General features: G+C 44.0%; 1 protein-coding gene across 1 annotated transcript in view; it reads right to left on the bottom strand.

The window, feature by feature from the left end:
• Positions 1-19,266, bottom strand: part of LOC124622820 (protein O-mannosyl-transferase TMTC2-like) — a 902,746-nt gene that overhangs the window by 430,280 nt on the left and 453,200 nt on the right. Inside the window, exon 11 of the mRNA XM_047148612.1 lies at positions 10,487-10,731. Within this exon, the coding sequence (XP_047004568.1) occupies positions 10,487-10,731 (245 nt within the window). The remainder of the gene's footprint in view (positions 1-10,486; positions 10,732-19,266) is intronic.

Genomic DNA, 19,266 nt, shown 5'->3' with positions numbered 1-19,266 from the left:
GCTGCAGTCGTGGACTGTGCGGCTGGTCCCGGCGGAGGTTCGAGTCCTCCCTCGAGCATGGGTGTGTGCGTGTTTGTCCTTAAGATAATTTAGGTTAAGTAGTGTGTAAGCTTATGGACTGATGACCTTAGCAGTTAAGTCCCATAAGATTTCACACACATTTGAACATTTTTGGCTGATAACCGTAGATCCATCTTAGAGGTGCGTAGCTGACAGAGTTTAAAACATTTGATGAATACTGCTGAAAAAACACGCTCAGGGATAACACCGTCCTCTGCGAGAAATGTAGATAAAACTTGATGCGTTTAAGAGTAAAACTTAACAAGCGTAGAGTCAACACATCGAAAGTGCTTACGAACTATGTAGTAGATTACTAGAATGGGTGTCATATGTAGGAATGTCAGGCAGTGAGCACTCAAAACAATAATTTCTTTGACAGCTGAAACGTGAAATAATTAGTTTCCACAAGTTGTCGAGCTGTATAAACCTCGTCTCTAGTGAGCAGCCTGCGTGCCAATTGTATTTCCTTGACCACTAAATCCCAGTAGGATGATTCCGTGGCCACTATCCTCACTTTCCCGTATTTCGTGGAATTTGCAGAGGAAATACAGCGTTCAACCACAACTGATTTGTTAGGGAGTAGAAGGCGAACATCTCGCTAATGTTCAATGCACTGTCCTTCTGCAGTGCGTGTTGTTTGTCCTAGTTACAATCTTTACGATGTGTTTGCACAATATACGGCTGATTCGGCCGTTCATTCTGAGAATGTATGGAGGAATGACCGTACCCTACATGTCTTCTTCTGACGTGGCACTTTTCCGGCAATTGGCGACTTACAAAGCCTCTGCTTCTTCTTCTTCAAAAATGGTTCAAATGGCTCTGAGCACTATGGGACTTACCATCTGAGGTCATCAGTCCCCTAGAACTTAGAACTACTTAAACCTAACTAACCTAAGGACATCACACATATCCATGCCCGAGGCAGGATTCGAACCTGCAACCGTAGCGGTCACGCGGTTCCAGACTGTAGCACCTAGAACCGCTCGGCCACCCTGGCCGGCAATTCCGTTTCGTGAGACTTCTTATTCTCCTATCGGAGTACCCGTTGGCCCTCAGAACGTGTACCATGTGTTTTCCGTCTACATCTACGTGATTACTCTGCTATTCACAATAAAGTAATGAAGTGACTGGGAGAGGGTTCAGTAAACCATCTTCAAACTGTTTCTGCAGCGTTCCACTATCGAACGGCTCGCAGGAAAAACGAGCACTTAAAGTTTTCTGTGCGAGCCCTGATTTATCTTATTTTATCGTGATGATCATTTCTACCTACGTAGGTGGGTGCCAACAGAATGTTTTCGCAATCGGAGGAGAAAATTGGTGATTGAAATTTCATGAGAAGATCCCGTCGCAACGAAAAACGCCTTCGTTTTAATGATTGCCATTCTAATTCACGTATCGTGTCTGTGGCACTATCCCCCCTATTTCGCGATAATACAAAACGAGCTGCCCTTCTTGGAACTTTTTCGATGTCATCCGTCAGTCCCACCTGATTTGGATCCCACACCGCACAACAATACTCCAGAATAGGGGGGGGGGGACAAGCGTGGTGTTGGGTTGGGTTGTTTGGGGGAAGAGACCAAACAGCGAGGACAGCGGTCTCATCGGATTAGGGAAGGACGGGGAAGGAAGTCGGCCGTGCCCTTTCAAAGGAACCATCCCGGCATTTGCCTGGAGCGATTTAGGGAAATCACGGAAAACCTAAATCAGGATGGCCGGACGTTGGATTGAACCGTCGTCCTCCCGAAGCGTGGTGTAAGGAGTCTCTTTAGTAGACCTATTGCGCCTTCTAAGTGCTGCCAGTGAATCGCAGTCTTTGGTTTACTCTACCCACAACATTGTCTTGTGATCAATTTCGGTTATTTGTAATTGTAATCCCTAAGTATTTAGTTGAATTTGTATGACTTACCGTGTAAATGAAATTTAGCATATTTCTTTTAGTACTCAGTGTAGGTTAGGCCGTCAGTGAGAGAGCTCCTCGAGATCCTGCTGCTAATAAGGCGATTATATCGTTCGTTTGTTACATTTTTTTACGAGATTCAAACAGGAGCGATTTATTTTCAGTTATCTGTGTAGTTACTAGTCAATTTTTGTAAATTCTTGCGTCTGAGGAGCTGCGGCTCACAGATATGTCTTGCTCGCATTACGAGCATAATGATGACAACCTTCTCTGTCTTGAGTGGTGATTTGAAATTTGCTGCAGGTATCGGTCGCTGTGTGTCTGTTTTCGATACACTCTGTGGCTCAGTTTCTCATTACTCCTCCCAACCAGCACACCTGTTGGCCCTTTTCTGACGAACACCTCAACACGAAAGCCAACAGACAGTACTTAAACAAAAAAATTAATGAAGTACCTCTTTTTTTTGTACTACTCCTCGTGTACAACATTCTGACGTAAGCTTCAATTAAAGCACAGTGGTACGTGCACACTCTGCAGAAACTAAAGCGCGCCATCAAGTCCAAAACCTTACTATTGTTGACAAATGGCATCGTTCCGTTGCAGGGTAATACCCATCCATATGCTGTCAAGGCTGCTTCGACTGTGCCGCAGAAGTTTCGCTGGGAAGCCCTTACACATCCTCCACAAAGTCCCGATCTCTTCCTAAGAAATTTCCACATTTTTGGAGCCCTGAAGTACGACACTTCTGGCGCCAATTTACTTCAGACGAAGACGTGCGCGCCTGTGTACAATCTACGTTTACGTTTCGTAGGAAACCGTAAACATTTTCCCATGAAGGTATTCACCGTCTTATCTCGCAGCGGTATAAATATATTAACTGTTATATAAACAGTTTACTTGCCTTTTTTCCTTCCATTGAACTGCCCCTAATAGCTAACAAAACTCTCATTCGACGGACGCCTGTGTAATTCTCCCTTGTCTACACGACCTCTTACGAGCTGGGCTCAAAAATAATGGCTCTGAGCACTATGGGACTTAACATCTATGGTCATGAGTCCCCTAGAACTTAGAACTACTTAAACCGAACTAACCTAAGGACATCACACACATCCATGCCCGAGGCAGGATTCGAACCTGCGAACGTAGCAGTCGCGCGATTCCGGACTGAGCGCCTTAACCGCGAGACCACCGCGGCCGGCAGCTGGGCTCAAAGGGGGGGGGGGGGGGCTCTTAGCACTATGGGACTTGACATCTGAGGCCATCAGTGGCATAGCCGTAGAACTACTTAAAACTAACTAACCTAAGGACATTGTAAGTAGGCTGTTTAGGTTTTTATGTTGGTAACGTCACGTAGCGCTCTGTATGAAAATCACTGGCTGTGCTGTGTGCAGTCTGTGGCTGGTTGGCATTGTTGGAATATTCGCTATTGTAGTGTTGGGCAGTTGGATGTGAGCAGCACGTAGCGTTGCGCATTTGGAAGGTGGGCCGCCAGTAGTGGTGGATGTGGGGTGAAAGATGGCAGAATTTTGAGAGCTGACGATCTGGACGTGTGTCCATTAGAAAGAGTAAATTTGTAATACTGGATATCATGAACTGCTATATATATGATGACTTTTGAACATTACTGAGGTAAATACATTGTTTGTTCTCTGTCAAAATCTTTCATTTGCTAACTGTGCCTATCAGTAGTTAGTGCCTTCAGTAGTTAGAATCTTTTATTTAGCTGGCAGTATTGGCGCTCGCTGTATTGCAGTAGTTCGAGTGACGAAGATTTTTGTGAGGTATGTGATTCATGAAAGGTATTTGTTATTCTTAGTCAGGGCCATTCTTTTGTAGGGATTATTGAAAGTCAGACTGCGTTGCGCTAAAAATATTGTGTGTCAGTGTAGTGATGATCAGAATAAGTAAAGAGAGAAATGTCTGAGTACGTTCAGTTTTGCTCAGCTGTTTGAAAATCAAATAATGTAAGAGGTTTATCAGCACAGTAATTCATAAATTTTTCTAAGGGGAGGTTTCAACAACACACACATCTATGCCCGAGGCCGGATTCAAACCTGCGACCGTATCAGCAGCGTGGCTCCTGACTGAAGCGCCTAGAACCGCTCGGTCACAGCGGCCGGCTCTTACGAGCTGGGATGAATGGAGAAAATAGAGGAGATCCAAAGAAGAACAGACCGTTTCGTCACAGATTCGTGTAGTATGCGTGGAAGTATCACTGGCAGACGCTACAAGACAGGCATTGTGCATTACAGTGTTGTGTAGACCCTACTGTTAAAGTTCCATGGGTGTACTGTCCAAGAGGAGACAAGCGACCGAGTGCTTCCTCGCACACAATGTTAAATGTAGGCTACTGTAATAACTACCAAATATAACAAGAAAACTACCGCGTCCCTTCTACCCTATAGTCAGTAGGCCTATTAAAAACTGTCTTCAAGAGCACCTACAATTATTTACTACGAATAATGTTACAGCAACCACGGCAAGTGCTTAAAACGTGCTTACAACTTGCCTGCGAAATCCACCTTCGCCTCTATTGGAACAACCAAATGCAGCACAACCTGGCATCGTTTACGAACGTCTGCAGAACGAATTACAGATGTCAAAAACAATACTATACAATTACTAGCGTGTTTACTTCAAACGTGTAGGCCTACCGACTTCATCACAAAACGCTTCATTATTTCAACTCGTATTTAAGATCGCAAACGCTTATTACGTACCAAAAACGATGTACACCTAAATTGAACATACATGCACAACGCATAACAAGTCTCTCAATAATTCAAATACCTTTTAATCGTTTCCAAAATTCCTCTGAACTTCAAGTCAAAAGCACGGCGAATTTAGGAAGCGCGAGAGATGTTTGGCAGAAAAATGGCGCCAAAGCTAATCAACCAATCACTGGCAACTTCACCTATGGCCCTTCTCTCTGTATACAGGCTCTCTAGGGCCAAGTCGGGATCGCATGGGGGACGACCTATGACAGTGAACACAAGGCGTCAGATACCTGCAGATGTCGCAGCGCTCGTGTGTGGTCTGGAATTGCTCCATGAGTGGACGAACTCTTCGGATTCATGCTTTCAGTTTTGCAGAGTGTCTGTCACGCACCGACATAGTTACGTTACACACCGCCATGTTACACGCTATAATTCGCAGCCCTTTAGCTGTAGAAGCATACAACTCAGGTCAGCGAAGCAGGGAAGTGGACTGCGTGCGTGACAAGTAACACCTCAATCTATACTGAGAACAGAATAAAAATTTCGGAGACATTACTTTTCACCACGTCATCCTACCAATTTGGTTTATTTGTAGGATTTAGTTGGGTTGAATGTTTCTATTTGTGCTTGTCAAAGACCTTTTTAAATGTTCAGTCTATTTGTGCTATATTAATTTGAGCAGATTGAATAATTTCTTCGTGCATGACTGGCGTTTAAGAATGTGTCTTGGATTCTATTAACATGTTCTCAGAAGTCTGGATGCGAATGAGAGTTTTGAGGTGTGATTCTGAAGATTTGTGTTTTTTCTCGCGCTTGTGCTATTCTACGATCTTTCTGTAGTTTTACGTCAGTTATTTCTTCGGATCTAATTCATTACATCGGCCGTGCTATTTCTGGTTTAGCCTCTAAGCTAATTGTTGTGTTAGGTTATGCTGTGTGCTTACATTTAGGAAGTTTATATCTGTATTAATTGAGTATTCGGCGAATTCTACTTCTTTCATCAACAGTTTTTAAGATAAAACTCGCGGCGGATTTATTGTGGTATGCAATGCCTTCTTCGGGTACGCTTTCATTGACAGTGTTTACGAAATCTTGTGTGATGTATAAATTAAACATTCCGAGACCATTGGTGTTTGATACACTCATATATATGGCAGTTTACGTTCCTTGGTACCCAAGAATAGCACTAGTTGACATTTTTACGATATTATTGTTTGTATCGTACAGACAGGCCATTGCTTGACCATCGCATACACTCCTGTTTCGAACAGATGGAAATAGGAATCTGTAGCGTTGAGAAGCAACTGAGAGTTGAAAACAAATAAGTCGCTGAATCCGGGTGGAATACCAGTTCAGTTTTAGAGAGAGTGCATTTCGGCATTGGCCCCTCAAATAGGTTGCATTTATCGCTAATGTCTCGCGCAGTGTAACGTTTCAAGGGACAGGAAAAAAGCGCTTCTGACTCCTGCATAGAAGAAGGTTAAAATAACGGACCTGCAATGTTACAAATCAATATCCTTAACATCGGTTTGCTGCAGATTACTTGAATGTACACTATGTGATCAAAATTATCGCTACATCCCTAATAACATACGTTTTTCATATTAGGTGCATTGTGCTGCCACTTACTGCTAGGTACTCCATATCAGCGACCTCAGTAGACATTAGACATCGTGAGAGAGCAGAATGGAGCGCTCCGTGCAACTCACGGACTTTGAATGTGTTGAGGTGATTTGGTGTCACTTGTGTCATACGTCTATATGCGAGATCTCCACACTCCTAAACATCCCTAGGTCCACTGTTTCCGATGATAGTGAAGTGGAAACGTGAAGGGGCACGTGTAGCACAAAAGCGTACAGGCCGACCTCGTCTGTTGACTTACAGAGACCAGCGACAGTTGCAGAGGGTCTTAATGTGTAACAGGCAGATATCTATCCAGACAATCACGCAGAAATTCCAAACTGCATCGGGATCCACTGCAAGTACTACGATAGTTAGGTGGGAGGTGAGAAAACTCGGATTTCATGACCGAGCGGCTGCTCATAAGCCACACATCACGCCGGTAAATGCCAAACGTCGCCTCGCTTGATGTAAGGAGCGTAAACATTGGACGTCTGAAATGTGGAAAAACGTTGTGTGGAGTGACGAATCACCGTACACAATGTGGCTATGGTGAATGCCCCAACAGTAAAATTCGGAGACGATTGTGTTATCGTGTGGTCGTGTTTTTCACGGAGTGGCTGCACCTCCTGTTGTTTCACGTGGCACTGTCATAGTACAGGCCCACATTGATGTTTTATGCACCTTCTTGCTTCCCAATGTTGAAGAGCAATTCGGGGATGGCGATTGCATCTTTCAACACGATCGAGCACCTGTTCATAATGCACGGACTGCGGCGGAGTGGTCACACGACAATAATATCCCTGTAATGGACTGACCTGCAAAGAGTCCTGACCTGAATCCTCCAGAACACCTGTAGGATGTTTTGGAACGCCGAATTCGTGCCAGGTCTCACCGACCAACATCGATACCTCTCCTCAGTGCAGCACTCTGTGAAGAATGGGCTGCCATTCCCCAAGAAACCTTCCAGCACCTGTCTGAACGTATGCCTCCGAGAGTGGAAGCTGTCATCAAGGCTTAGGGTGGGTCAGCACCATGCTGAATTCCGGCATTCCCTATGGAGGGCGCCACTAACTTGTAAGTCGTTTTTAATCGGGTGTCCGGGTACATTTGATTGCATAGTGTATTCCGAATTCGAATATAATAAATTTCCTAGGTACCGAAAAGCATATGTCCACGAATCATCACGGTTTTAGAAAGCATCATTTGTGTGAAACTCAGCTTTCTCACGTGACATACTGCGAACTATGGATGAAGGACAACAGGCAGTTTTAGTACTCCTAGATTTCCGTAAAGCGTTTGACATGGTTCCCCTCTGCAGACTGTTAATGAAGATACGAGCATATGGAATAGATTCCAACTTATGTGAATGGCTCGAAGGCTTCTTAAGTAATTGAACCCAGTACGCTGTCCTAAAAGGCGAGTGTTGATCGGAGACAAGGGTCTCATGAGGAGTATGATAGGGTCGCTGTTGTTATCTATATACATGAATGATATGGCGGACAAGGTGGGCAGCAATCTGCGGTTGTTTTTCTGACAATGCTGTGGTGTATGGGAAGGTCTCGAAGTTGAGTGGCTGTAGGAGGATGCAAGACGACTTACACAAAATTTCAAATTGGTGTCACGAATAGGAGCTAACTCTAAATGTGGAAAAATATAGGTTAAAACAGACGAGTAGGAAAAATTATCCTGTAATATTTGAATACAGTTTTAGTGGTGTGCTGCTTGACATAAGGATTAAATAGTAGGTGTACCGTTGTAAAATAGTACGAAATGGAACGAGCACATGAGGCCGACAATATAGAAAGCGAATGGTCAACTTCGGTTTATTAGGAGAATTTCAGGAAAGTGTAGTTCACGTACAAAGGAAAACGCACAACGCTGGAGACACTCATTTTTGAGTACTGTTGGAGTGTTTCGAATCCTCACCAGATCGGCTTAAAGGAAGACATCGAAACAATTCAGATGTGTGCTGCTAGCAGTGCACCACGGAGTCAGACAGGAATCGATGGAGGGAACACGACTTTCTTCCACTCTCGAACGGCACGCAGGAAAAAACGAGCACTTAAATTTTTCTGTGCGAGCCCTGATCTCTCTTATTTTATCGTGATGATCATTTCTCCCTATGTAGGTGGGTGCCAACAGAATGTTTTCGCAATTGGAGAAGAAAACTGATAACTGAAATTTCATGTGAAGATCGCGTCGCAACGAAAAACGCCTTTGTTTTAATGATTGCCACTCCAATTCACGTATCACGTCTGTGGCACTATCTCCCCTATTTCGCGATAATACAAAACGTGCAGCCCTTCTTTGTACATTCTCGAAGTCATCCGTCAGTCCCACCTCATGCGGATCCCACACTGCACAGCAATACTCCAGAATAGGGCGGACAAGCGTAGTGTAAGCAGTCTGTTTGGTAGACCTGTTGCACTTTCTAAGTGTTCTGCCAATGAATCGCAGTCTTTGGTTTGCTCTACTCACAGTATTATCTATGTGATCGTTCCAATTTAGGTGATTAGTAATTGTAATCCCTAAGTATTTAGTTGGCAATGGCCTTGTCGCAGTGGATACACCGGTTCCCATGAGGTCACCGCTGGCGGGCGTGGTCGGCACTTGGATGGGTGACCATCCAGGCCACCATGCGCTGCTGCCATTTCTCGGGGTGCACTCAGCCTCGTGATGCCAATTGAGGAGGTACTCGTCCCAATAATAGCGGCTTCAGTCAAGAATACCATCATAACGACCGGGAGAGCGGTGTGCTGACGACACGCCCCTCCTATACGCATCCTCCGCTGAGGATGACACGGCGGTCGGAAGGTCCCGATGGGCCACTTTTGGACTGTAGACAGAGTGGTAAGTATTTAGTTGAATTTACAGCCCTCAGATATGTGTGACGTATCGCGTAATCGAAATTTACTTGAAACACTTTTGAGAGGGTTTAGAGAACTGTTATTTGCGGATGGCTGCAGAATGATTCTACTGCGGCCAGCGCACATTTCGCACAACTACAGCGAAGAAATACGAAAACTTAAAGCCCGCACGTACGCATATAGAGAGTGGCTCTTCCCTCACTGCTTTTGCAAGTGGAACACGAAAGGAAATGATCGGTAGTTGCTAGATGTGGCCTCCGCCATGCGGTTTATGGTGACTTGGGGAGTATGTAAGTTGATATTGCGGTAGATTATTTTCTAACTGGCATGTTTTCTCTGCAGAGGGACAGACCACGAGCCCATCCACATGGACAGCTGGTCAGGCAAAGAAATGAAAAATATTCTGTGATAAACGATGTTTTCAATTTTCTAGAATTTCTTGCCATTTTGAGACACTTATTTCTCATGCCTAGTTGAAAAAAATGGAATTAACAATGCAAAACGAGGACAATGGAATGGAGTAGAATTAAGTTGGGTGAAGCTGAGAGTATTAGATTAGGAAATGAGACACTTAAAGTAGTAAAGGAGTTTTGCTATTTGGGGAGCAAAATAACTGATGATGGTCGAAGTAGAGAGGATATAAAATGTAGACTGGCAATGGCAAGGAAAGCGTTTCTGAAGAAGAGAAATTTGTTAACATCGAGTATAGATTTAGGTGTCAGGAAGTAGTTTCTGAAAGTATTTGTATGGAGTGTAGCCATGTATGGAAGTGAAACATGCACGATAAATAGTTTGGACAAGAAGAGAATAGAAGCTTTCGAAATTTGGTGCTACAGAAGAATGATGAAGATTAGATGGGTAGATCACATAACAAATGAGGAGGTATTGAATAGAATTGGGAAGAAGAGAAGTTTGTGGCACAATTTGACTAGAAGAAGGGATCGGTTGGTAGGACATGTTCTGGGGCATCAAGGGATCACCAATTTAGTATTGGAGGGCAGCGTGGAGGGTAAAAATCGTAGAGGGAGAGCAAGAGATGAATACACTAAGCAGATTCAGAAGGATGTAGGTTGGAGCAGTTACTCGCAGATGAAGAGCCTTGCACAGGATAGAGTAGCATGGAGAGCTGCATCAAACCAGTCTCAGTACTGAAGACAACAATAGCAACAATGTAGAAATATGAACACCATAAATGCTTTTTGATCCGTGTGTGTAAGTTTGACTGAGCTGTTCCGATAAATGTGAGAAAGGAAGTTCTCACTCGTTTGTTAAGCGCGGAACGCAGAGCAGCGCCGTGAGCCAGCAGGCAGTAGAGCACGCACCTGTGGCTGGTAGTGGGGGGGCATGCCGGCCACTGCGGCGCGCAGCTCTCTGTCTGCGGCGGCGGCGCGCCCGCTCTCGAGCAGCAGGCGGCCCAGGTGGAAGCGGCACGCGGTCGCCGCCTGCGCGTGCGCGCGCGGGTCCTTGAGCGCCGAGCCGTCGGCGGCGGCCCCCGCCCGCAGCACCCCGAGCGCGTCCGCCTCGCGGCCCTGCCGCCACAGCACCAGCCCCAGGTTCAGGTACGCGGCTGCAACACGAAGGGCACACGCGCTCACGTGGGGTCGCACCTTACGTAGAGGTGACGGGACGCTACAATTGCTTGGATGCATAGAGATCGTAGACAATGTCAAGGTCTCGGAGACGGGCGTCTGTGCATACACTGCTGGACAATGAAATCCGAAGACCACGACAACGACACCTGCTTCAAGGCGAGAAATGTTCTTCTTGACCAAACAGATACGGCAGCGCCTGGCGATATACACGGCTGGATAAAAGACTTATTGGAACATTTTATTAACACGTAGGCACTGATTGGATAACGTGTTCACCACGAAACAAATAACAGAACAAAGAACAGAAAAGAACTGGAAACACATCCCGCTTTTATAGATTTCGGTAAGACGTTGGAATGACAATGGAATGAAACTATGGCAAATACTAAGGAAAATTAGGTCTGTCCACCACTCCGAACTTAGAAATAGATAACGGCATTTTCATTGACATCACACACAAGTCCGAAATAACCGACACAGTATACAGGGTGTTACAAAAAGGTACGGCCGAACTTTCAGGAAATATTCCTCACACACAAAGAAAGAAAATATGTTATGTGGACATGTGTCCGGAAATGCTTACTTTCCATGTTAGAGCTCATTTTATTACTTCTCTTCAAATCACATTAATCATGGAATGGAAACACACAGCAACAGAACGTATCAGCATGACTTCAAACACTTTGTTACAGGAAATGTCCAAAATGTTCTCAATTAGCGAGGATACATGCATCCACCCTCCACCGCCTGGAATCCCTGATGCGCTGATGCAGCCCTGGAGAATGGTGTATTGTATCACAGCTGTCCACAATACGAGCATGAAGAGTCTCTACATTTGGTACTGGGGTTGCGTAGACAAGAGCTTTCAAATGCCACCATAAATGAAAGTCAAGGGGGTTGAGGTCAGGACAGCGTGGAGGCCATGGAATTGGTCCACCTCTACCAATCCATCGGTCACCGAATCTGTTGTTGAGAAGCGTACGAACACTGTGACTGAAATGTGCAGGAGCTCAATCGTGCATGAACCACATGTTGTGTTGTACTTGTAAAGGCACATGTTCTAGCAGCACAGGTAGAGTATCCCGTATGAAATCATGATAACGTGCTCCATTGAGCGTAGGTGGAAGAACGTGGGGCCCAATCAAGACATCACCAACAATGCCTGCCCAAACGTTCACAGAATATCTGTGTTGATGACGTGATTGCACAGTTGCGTGCGGATTCTCGTCAGCCCACACATGTTGATTGTGAACATTTACAATTTGAGCACGTTGGAATGAAGCCTCATCCGTAAAGGGAACATTTGCATTGAAATGAAGATTGACACATTGTTGGATGAACCATTCGCAGAAGTGTACCCGTGGAGGCCAATCAGCTGCTGATAGTGTCTGCACATGCTGTACATGGTACAGAAACAACTGGTTCTCCCGTAGCACTCTCCATACAGTGACGTGGTCAACGTTACCTTGTACAGCAGCAACTTCTCTGACGCTGGCATTAGGGTTATCATCAACTGCACGAAGAATTGCCTCGTACATTGCAGTTGTCCTCGTCGTTCTAGGTCTTCCCCAGTTGCGAGTCATAGGCTGGAATGTTCCGTGCTCCCTAAGACGCCGATCAGTTGCTTCGAACGTCTTCCTGTCGGGACACCTTCGTTCTGGAAATCTGTCTCGATACAAACGTACTGCACCACAGCTATTTGTAAACATTGCACTGACTGCAAAACCACATTCGTGATGAACACTAACATGTTGATGCTACGTACTGATGTGCTTGATGCTAGTACTGTAGAGCAATGAGTCGCATGTCAACACAAGCACCGAAGTCAACATTGCCTTCCTTCAATTGTGCAAACTGGCGGTGAATCGTGGAAGTACAGTACATAATGGCGAAACTAAAATGAGCTCTAACATGGAAATTAAGCGTTTCCGGACACATGTCCACATAACATCTTTTCTTTATTTGTGTGTGAGGAATGTTTCCTAAAAGTTTGGCCGTACCATTTTGTAACATCCTGTATATTTAAGGTGAGGTGACAAACGTCTCTTCAGTACAAACGCACACAAACTCGAATTCTTACAGGAATCGGTGAAATGCCACGAGTAATGAGGATGATGGACCAGGGGCACTTCATTAGTAGTGTGTGGGTAAGTTGGGGTAGAGTCAATTTTACATATTTCCATTTTATTGATATGCAAATCTGATAAATAAATGGCATGTGCGCACCAAGATTAAAAAGTCGAGGCTGGCATACACAAACATTCAAGACACGACGGCCACAGGAGTTTTCGTTCGGCAGAGGCAACCAGCCCGTTGGAAAGTCCGTAGGAGGGTGAGTTAGCGTACTGCTGCACCAGCCAGCCAACCGCCTAGGGACCACCCAGTTTTTGTCAGGGAAAAGGGATAGTGGCCTGCGTGTTCACCTTAAAAGCAAAACCCACTGTATTGTCTGGGAGAGTTCAGCACACGCATTTTTGACGGACCTAGTGCGCAGGTTCAGAGTTCTCACAGATGCTATACACAAGTATTTCCGGATTGGTCGGCTTAAACGGAGCGCCATTCTCCCATTTGTAAGAGTAATGCTGATTCGTGGACTATTTCTGATGCAATGAGCCGGAGGAGTGAGGGAAAGACAGTGGATGATATACCCTTTCGCTTTTTTCGTGGAGAGGGGTCGTTCTGGTAACGCTCTTGAAGCGGGAACACGTAGCAGGAGCGAGTGCGCTCGTGCATGTACGCAGAGAGCGAGGAACAAGGTCTCTACTCAGTACTGCACTGAGAGAGCACCTCTGTCACTAGCGAATCGGAGTGATACTCTATATTGACTCGCTCACGATTAAGTGTTTGTTCACTGTGTTGGCCACAATACTTTAATGTGCAGTGTGAACACACAGTATTAGTTAGCGCCTGCGAGCGAACATCGAGTGGCATCGTGGTGGACTGGTTATCTGATGGGTGTACCATGCCAATAGTTAGACTGGGGGCAGAAAGGAATCCTTAACTTCATGAAGGCGTAGTGAGAGTTTGATTGGCGAAGGTCAATCCAGATAGAAAGAGGTAGTTGTATTATTTTTCAGCAGCGAAGGATGCAGGCAGCAGTCATCGCAACTCACAGTATTGTGCGCTACAGCCTAGGCGAGCCCCATCTTTCCTCCATTAGAAATTACATACTTCATTCACATCGCTCCATTACATTTCTCACACGATATTCAATCAGATAATTATTCAAGTTATGTAGGCGCGGGTCTCAGCCATTCTGCCGAGTAAACAACATTCTTAAACAAAAGGGATAAAAGAGCTTTCCCACACTTTCTATATAAATTTCATGAACAGGATTCCTATCCAGAAGAGGTAACCTCCTATTCCGAAAAGAACCCAGAAATTTGTGTATCATTTTATAAATAAAATTTTCACTTGATTTTCTCTGATTTTGCAATAAATAATATTTTTCCATTCATTTAATGTTTTTATTACACTAACTAGCAATACTCCAGTACCCAAGTATTCCACTATTTACATAAGCAAAATAGAATATTTTTGTGTCTTTTCCGTACAGCAGACGACTCCAGAAGATATTTATTGCTGAAAGTTTTTCAGGCATTTATTTTTGGTACATTAGGAGCTTCTGTCTGACTTCTGTAGTAGTGTGGGGTGGAAATTGCTTCTTGTAGGAGCCAAAGAGTACTTGACAGATCAATCCATTGAGCAACTCGAGAACATAAAGCCCACAAACAGACAATGTTGCTGAGTCGGGAGATGATGTTGAACAAATGATATAGCTTGTGAACATATACTAGTAAATGTCCCAGAAATGCTGTTATTTTGTGTCCGCTCGTTCCTCCCCTTTTCCTGCATTCACACAATATTCTGGCTGCTTACTGCTCATATTTTCACCTGGTGGCAGAAAGTGGATCTATTAATTTTTTTGGGTCCTCTGTGAGCACAATGATTGACCCTATGATGTTGCAGCATCGTACGATGTATATATCCCACAGGGTAACACTCAGAACACCATCAGTCTTATGGAAATGGAAATGAGTTTTTGGCGTCATTGACCGGGAGGCCACTTGTGGGGCAGGTCTGGCTGCCTTGGTGCAGGTCTTATTACATTCGATGCCACACTGGGCGACCTACGTGCTGGATGGGGATGAAATGATGATGAAGACAATACAACACCCAGTCCCTGAGCAGAGAAAATATCCAACCCAGCCGGGTATCGAACCCAAGCCCATAGGACGGCAGTCCATCACACTGACCACTCAGCTATCGGGGCGGACCTCATCAGTCTAATTATAACCACCCAGTGCTTTGTATCATGCATCTATAAGAGTAGAAGTGGGACATATACATCACATAAGTTTAAATCTCTCACGAAAAAGATTTCTCTAAGCTGTAGACAGTTCCCACAATGAGCCAGACATTGTATTATTATTCACTTTTCAACAGACAAAGGAACTAGTAGCCAACACAATAAAAAAGTACTTTGTTATAATGTTTTGTAACATTATGCTTATGTAGGCGAATTATTCGGCTGCCTAGAAATGCTAGGAGATAAGGAAAATTTGTATGTATGACTGAGAGCTAACTGGCGGCCTGTAGGTCCGCCAGGAGCAGTTCAACAAGGTGACTGCTAGGGTCCTGCCCAAGTACAAAGGTGAACAGTGATAGGCTGAAATGGTAGAGTGTAAGACAATCTGAAATGTGGCTTCTTACAGCTCTTATAAATTCTATAATAAATCACACTTACAAAATAGAGCAAATCTGAATTCACTTGCGATATTAGGAAAATGAGACACATCCAATTAATCAGTAATATTTTCAGTATCTTAAAAACTATAAACTTTAATATTTTACAGTGACTGAATACGCTGATCAGCTAGAACATTATGACCAACTACCTAACAGTCAGTATATCCGGCTGTGACATGGATAACAGTGACAACACGTCATGGTATGGAAGCAATGAGGCCTTGATAGATCGCTGGAGGGATTGGGCACCACATCTGCACACACAAGTCACCTAATTCCTCGTAATTCCGGGGAGGCGGGCGATGAACTCTGATGCCACGTTTAATGACATCCCAGATGTGTTCGATCGGGTTCAGATCTGGTGAACTGGAGGGGCAGCACATCAATTGGAACTCGCCACCATGTTCCTCAAACCACTCCATCACACTCCTGGCCTTGTGACATGGCGTATTATATTGTTGAAAAACGTCACTTTCATCAGGAAACAAGATCTTCATGAACACGTATGTGGTCTGCAACCAGCGTGCGATACTCATTGGCCATATTGGTTCATTTCACGAGCTCCACTGGATCCGTGGATGCCTATGTGAACGTTCCCAAGAGCATAACGAAGCCGCTACCAGCTTTTCTCTGTCCTGCAGTACAGCTGTCAATGAGCTGTTCCCTTCGAAGACAACGGGTTGGCGCCCTTCCATTGGCATGATGAATAAGGTATCGGGATTCAGTAGACAATCCAATGCTCTGCCACTGCGCCCATATCCAGTACCAATGGTCACTTGCCCATTTCAGTCTTAGTTGCTGATGTCGTGGTGTTAACATTGGCACATTCATGGGTTGTCAGTTGCAGAAGCCCATCATTAGGAGTGTTTGGTGCACTGTGTGTTCCGACACACTTGCACTCTCCCCATCATTAAACACTGATGTTAGTTCCACCACAGTTCGCCGCCTGTCCTGTTTTACCAGTCTGCCCAGCCTACAACATCTGACATCTATAATGAGGTGTGGCACCGAACCCTGTGATGTCTGCATGTGGTTTCACCTAGGTATGCAGGCGCGTCAGTTTGGAACTGCGCGACCGCTACGGTCGCAGGTTCGAATCCTGCCTCGGGCATGGATGTGTGTGATGTCCTTAGGTTAGTTAGGTTTAAGTAGTTCTAAGTTCTAGGGGACTGATGATCTAAGATGTTAAGTCCCATAGTGCTCAGAGCCACCTAGGTATGCCACGTGTTAAATACACTCACCACAGCACTCCTCTAACATCCGAGAAGTAGTGCAGTTTCCGAAACGCTTGTGTCGAGCCTGCATGGCATCACAAACTGCCCTCGGTCAAACTCAGACAGATTATGTGCCTTCCCCATTCTACATGCGGACAGCACGCTCACTGATACTACATGCACCATGCATGTGTCTGACTAGCAGTCATTCCTCGCCAAGTGACGTTGCTATCACCTAGACTGGTTTACATTAATGGTAGGTTGGTGCTCATAACATTCTCGATATTTCAGATGACAGCATCGCACTATAGCAATCATCGCTGAAAGCTACATATCTCTATCTGTTTTACTAACTGATTTATTATGTTTCATATCTTTTTCATTATACAGATGCTTGTCAGAACACCATATCCTTCACAATAACACAGCAACTGAAAGCAGCATGAATATCTCGTATCTTGTCCTACTTGACTAGTTTTTTAAGGAATATCTTATTATTTTTGCCAGTTACTTTATTTAATTGTTGATTAAAATTAATATTAAATACCATGGTAATTTAAAAGTGGTCAATCACATGTGTTTGCTGCCATCACCATTGAAAAGAGTATCAAATGACTCTTATGAAGCCGACACAGGTAACTGTTTAAACCATATTTAACGAAAATTTGTTGTCATTTAACATGAAAGCACTTTCACAAGAATGCTGGCTTATTTATTTATCAATAAACCCTTATTTGTATTTACTGTGAATTGTATGAGTATGACCAAATGCTTATAACATTTATTTTATTTAAATATTGTGGTAACATCTTAGTTTAATGCAGAAATTGGTCAAGTTGAAGCAAATCATGTCTGTAGAACATAAGAACAATGTATGTTTGGCGCGGATAGCCTTCAGCCACAGAGAGTTAGACAGTGGCGAAACACCAGTTTTTCGCATGTCTTGGATGATGAATGGCTATTTAGCTTAAGGATTCTGCTACCATTCTCGTAACGCTCTCAACGCACCGTTCCTCTATTTTATAATGTTATCTTCCTGTCTTTATTATAATTAGTTATTGTAGGACCACTTTCCACTTCTGTAAGAATACTTCCTTGAATAAACATTATTCAACACAATTCTCTGTTGTCATCTACATCAATTTTATACATTAGAATTAAAAATTTTAATTAATTACTCATCTGTTTTTTATTTAATATTTCTATTTATTTTATTAATTCGCAATTCTAGTCAATGCATAGACTATCTGACTAGAAGATTATAGCTTCAGGCTATTAGTTGCCGCGAATTAGCTGTTAGGAGTGAAAGTGGACTGCGTGACTCGACCCTATGATATTATCGAGCCATTCTTTTTAAACAGAGCCGTACATAGTCCAATTACTTCAGTTACAAGCAATTCCAGTTTGTCAGTTCGCAAGTAAGGAGTCCAGCAACCAAGTGGCTTACAAACAGTAAGTACAGTGCACACGTTTTAACTTGGTTGATTTTTAAATGCGAGTTCAGGTTATGTGTGAAGCAAGTGTCCCACGGAGAGGAGTGGTGCAGGGGAAACACGTTATAGTCCAATTAGATGGTCGTGAGCAATACCAGTCAAATATTTATGGTAAATCTCTGTGTATGGTGGAATACACGAGTTTCCTTAGGAGTTTGAAGCACCCAAACGTGGCTGTTGTGGCAAGTGAATATTGCTTCCATTGTGAAGGCAGATTCGTAAGTAAACAAAAAATACGTTTGGAAGTCAGAGGCGTTAACAATTTGGAGCAGGTACAATTGTCAGAATTCCACACCCAGAGGAAAGTCATCAGGTGATAGGTCTTGTACCTTCCCACCCTTGAATGGGTGTATGCCTGTCTCGTGCAGACCATTCCTCCCATTCTCATCAGAGGTCTTTAAGTCCTTAGCTACAGATCATGTGCTGCTATTGGGGTTATCCTAAGTTCACATTTACACGGCTTCCTCAAACTGAACAGTTGGCACACAGTTAATCTATCAGACTCCCATCGAACTGGTCTAAGGGTTCCTGATTCACGAAGATGGTCATCAGATTCCGAAATGTGACGTGATCTGGTAAACCTCTGCCTGAAAATCGTTCTGCATTTAGGCACCTTGCTGCTTGACTGCGCGTTTCCACAAATGACATACATTTCATATAACTCAATATAAGAGAAATCAGCCACAAAGAGAACATTAACATCAGTATAAAGTTTCATAGAAACACAACATAAGTAGTGGCACAACCTACAGACCCAGGGGCAATGTAGCCAGGCAACCGGCACTATAAGCTAACAGGCAGCTGTACCGTAGGGGTAATCACTAGGTGCAGAATGGTAGGAAAATCAAACAATAGTGCGACAGTGCTGGTTTCAGATCAATTGATCCATTGTTTTACTGATGTGTATTGTAAACAAACTGGCCACTTGGCCTAGCGTCCTTATTATGTAAACAAAATAATATAATTCACGACCCTAATGTAAACAAACCGCTCACTGTGCTCTTAGTTATGTTTACACGAGTGTAATTTATGGCGGAATGCTTTTAACTTGATC

Source organism: Schistocerca americana, chromosome 7, assembly GCF_021461395.2.
Source record: "Schistocerca americana isolate TAMUIC-IGC-003095 chromosome 7, iqSchAmer2.1, whole genome shotgun sequence".
Taxonomy (NCBI): Eukaryota; Metazoa; Arthropoda; class Insecta; order Orthoptera; family Acrididae; genus Schistocerca; species Schistocerca americana.
Note: the sequence above shows the minus strand (reverse complement) of the source record. Positions and strands in the feature narration are given on the sequence as shown.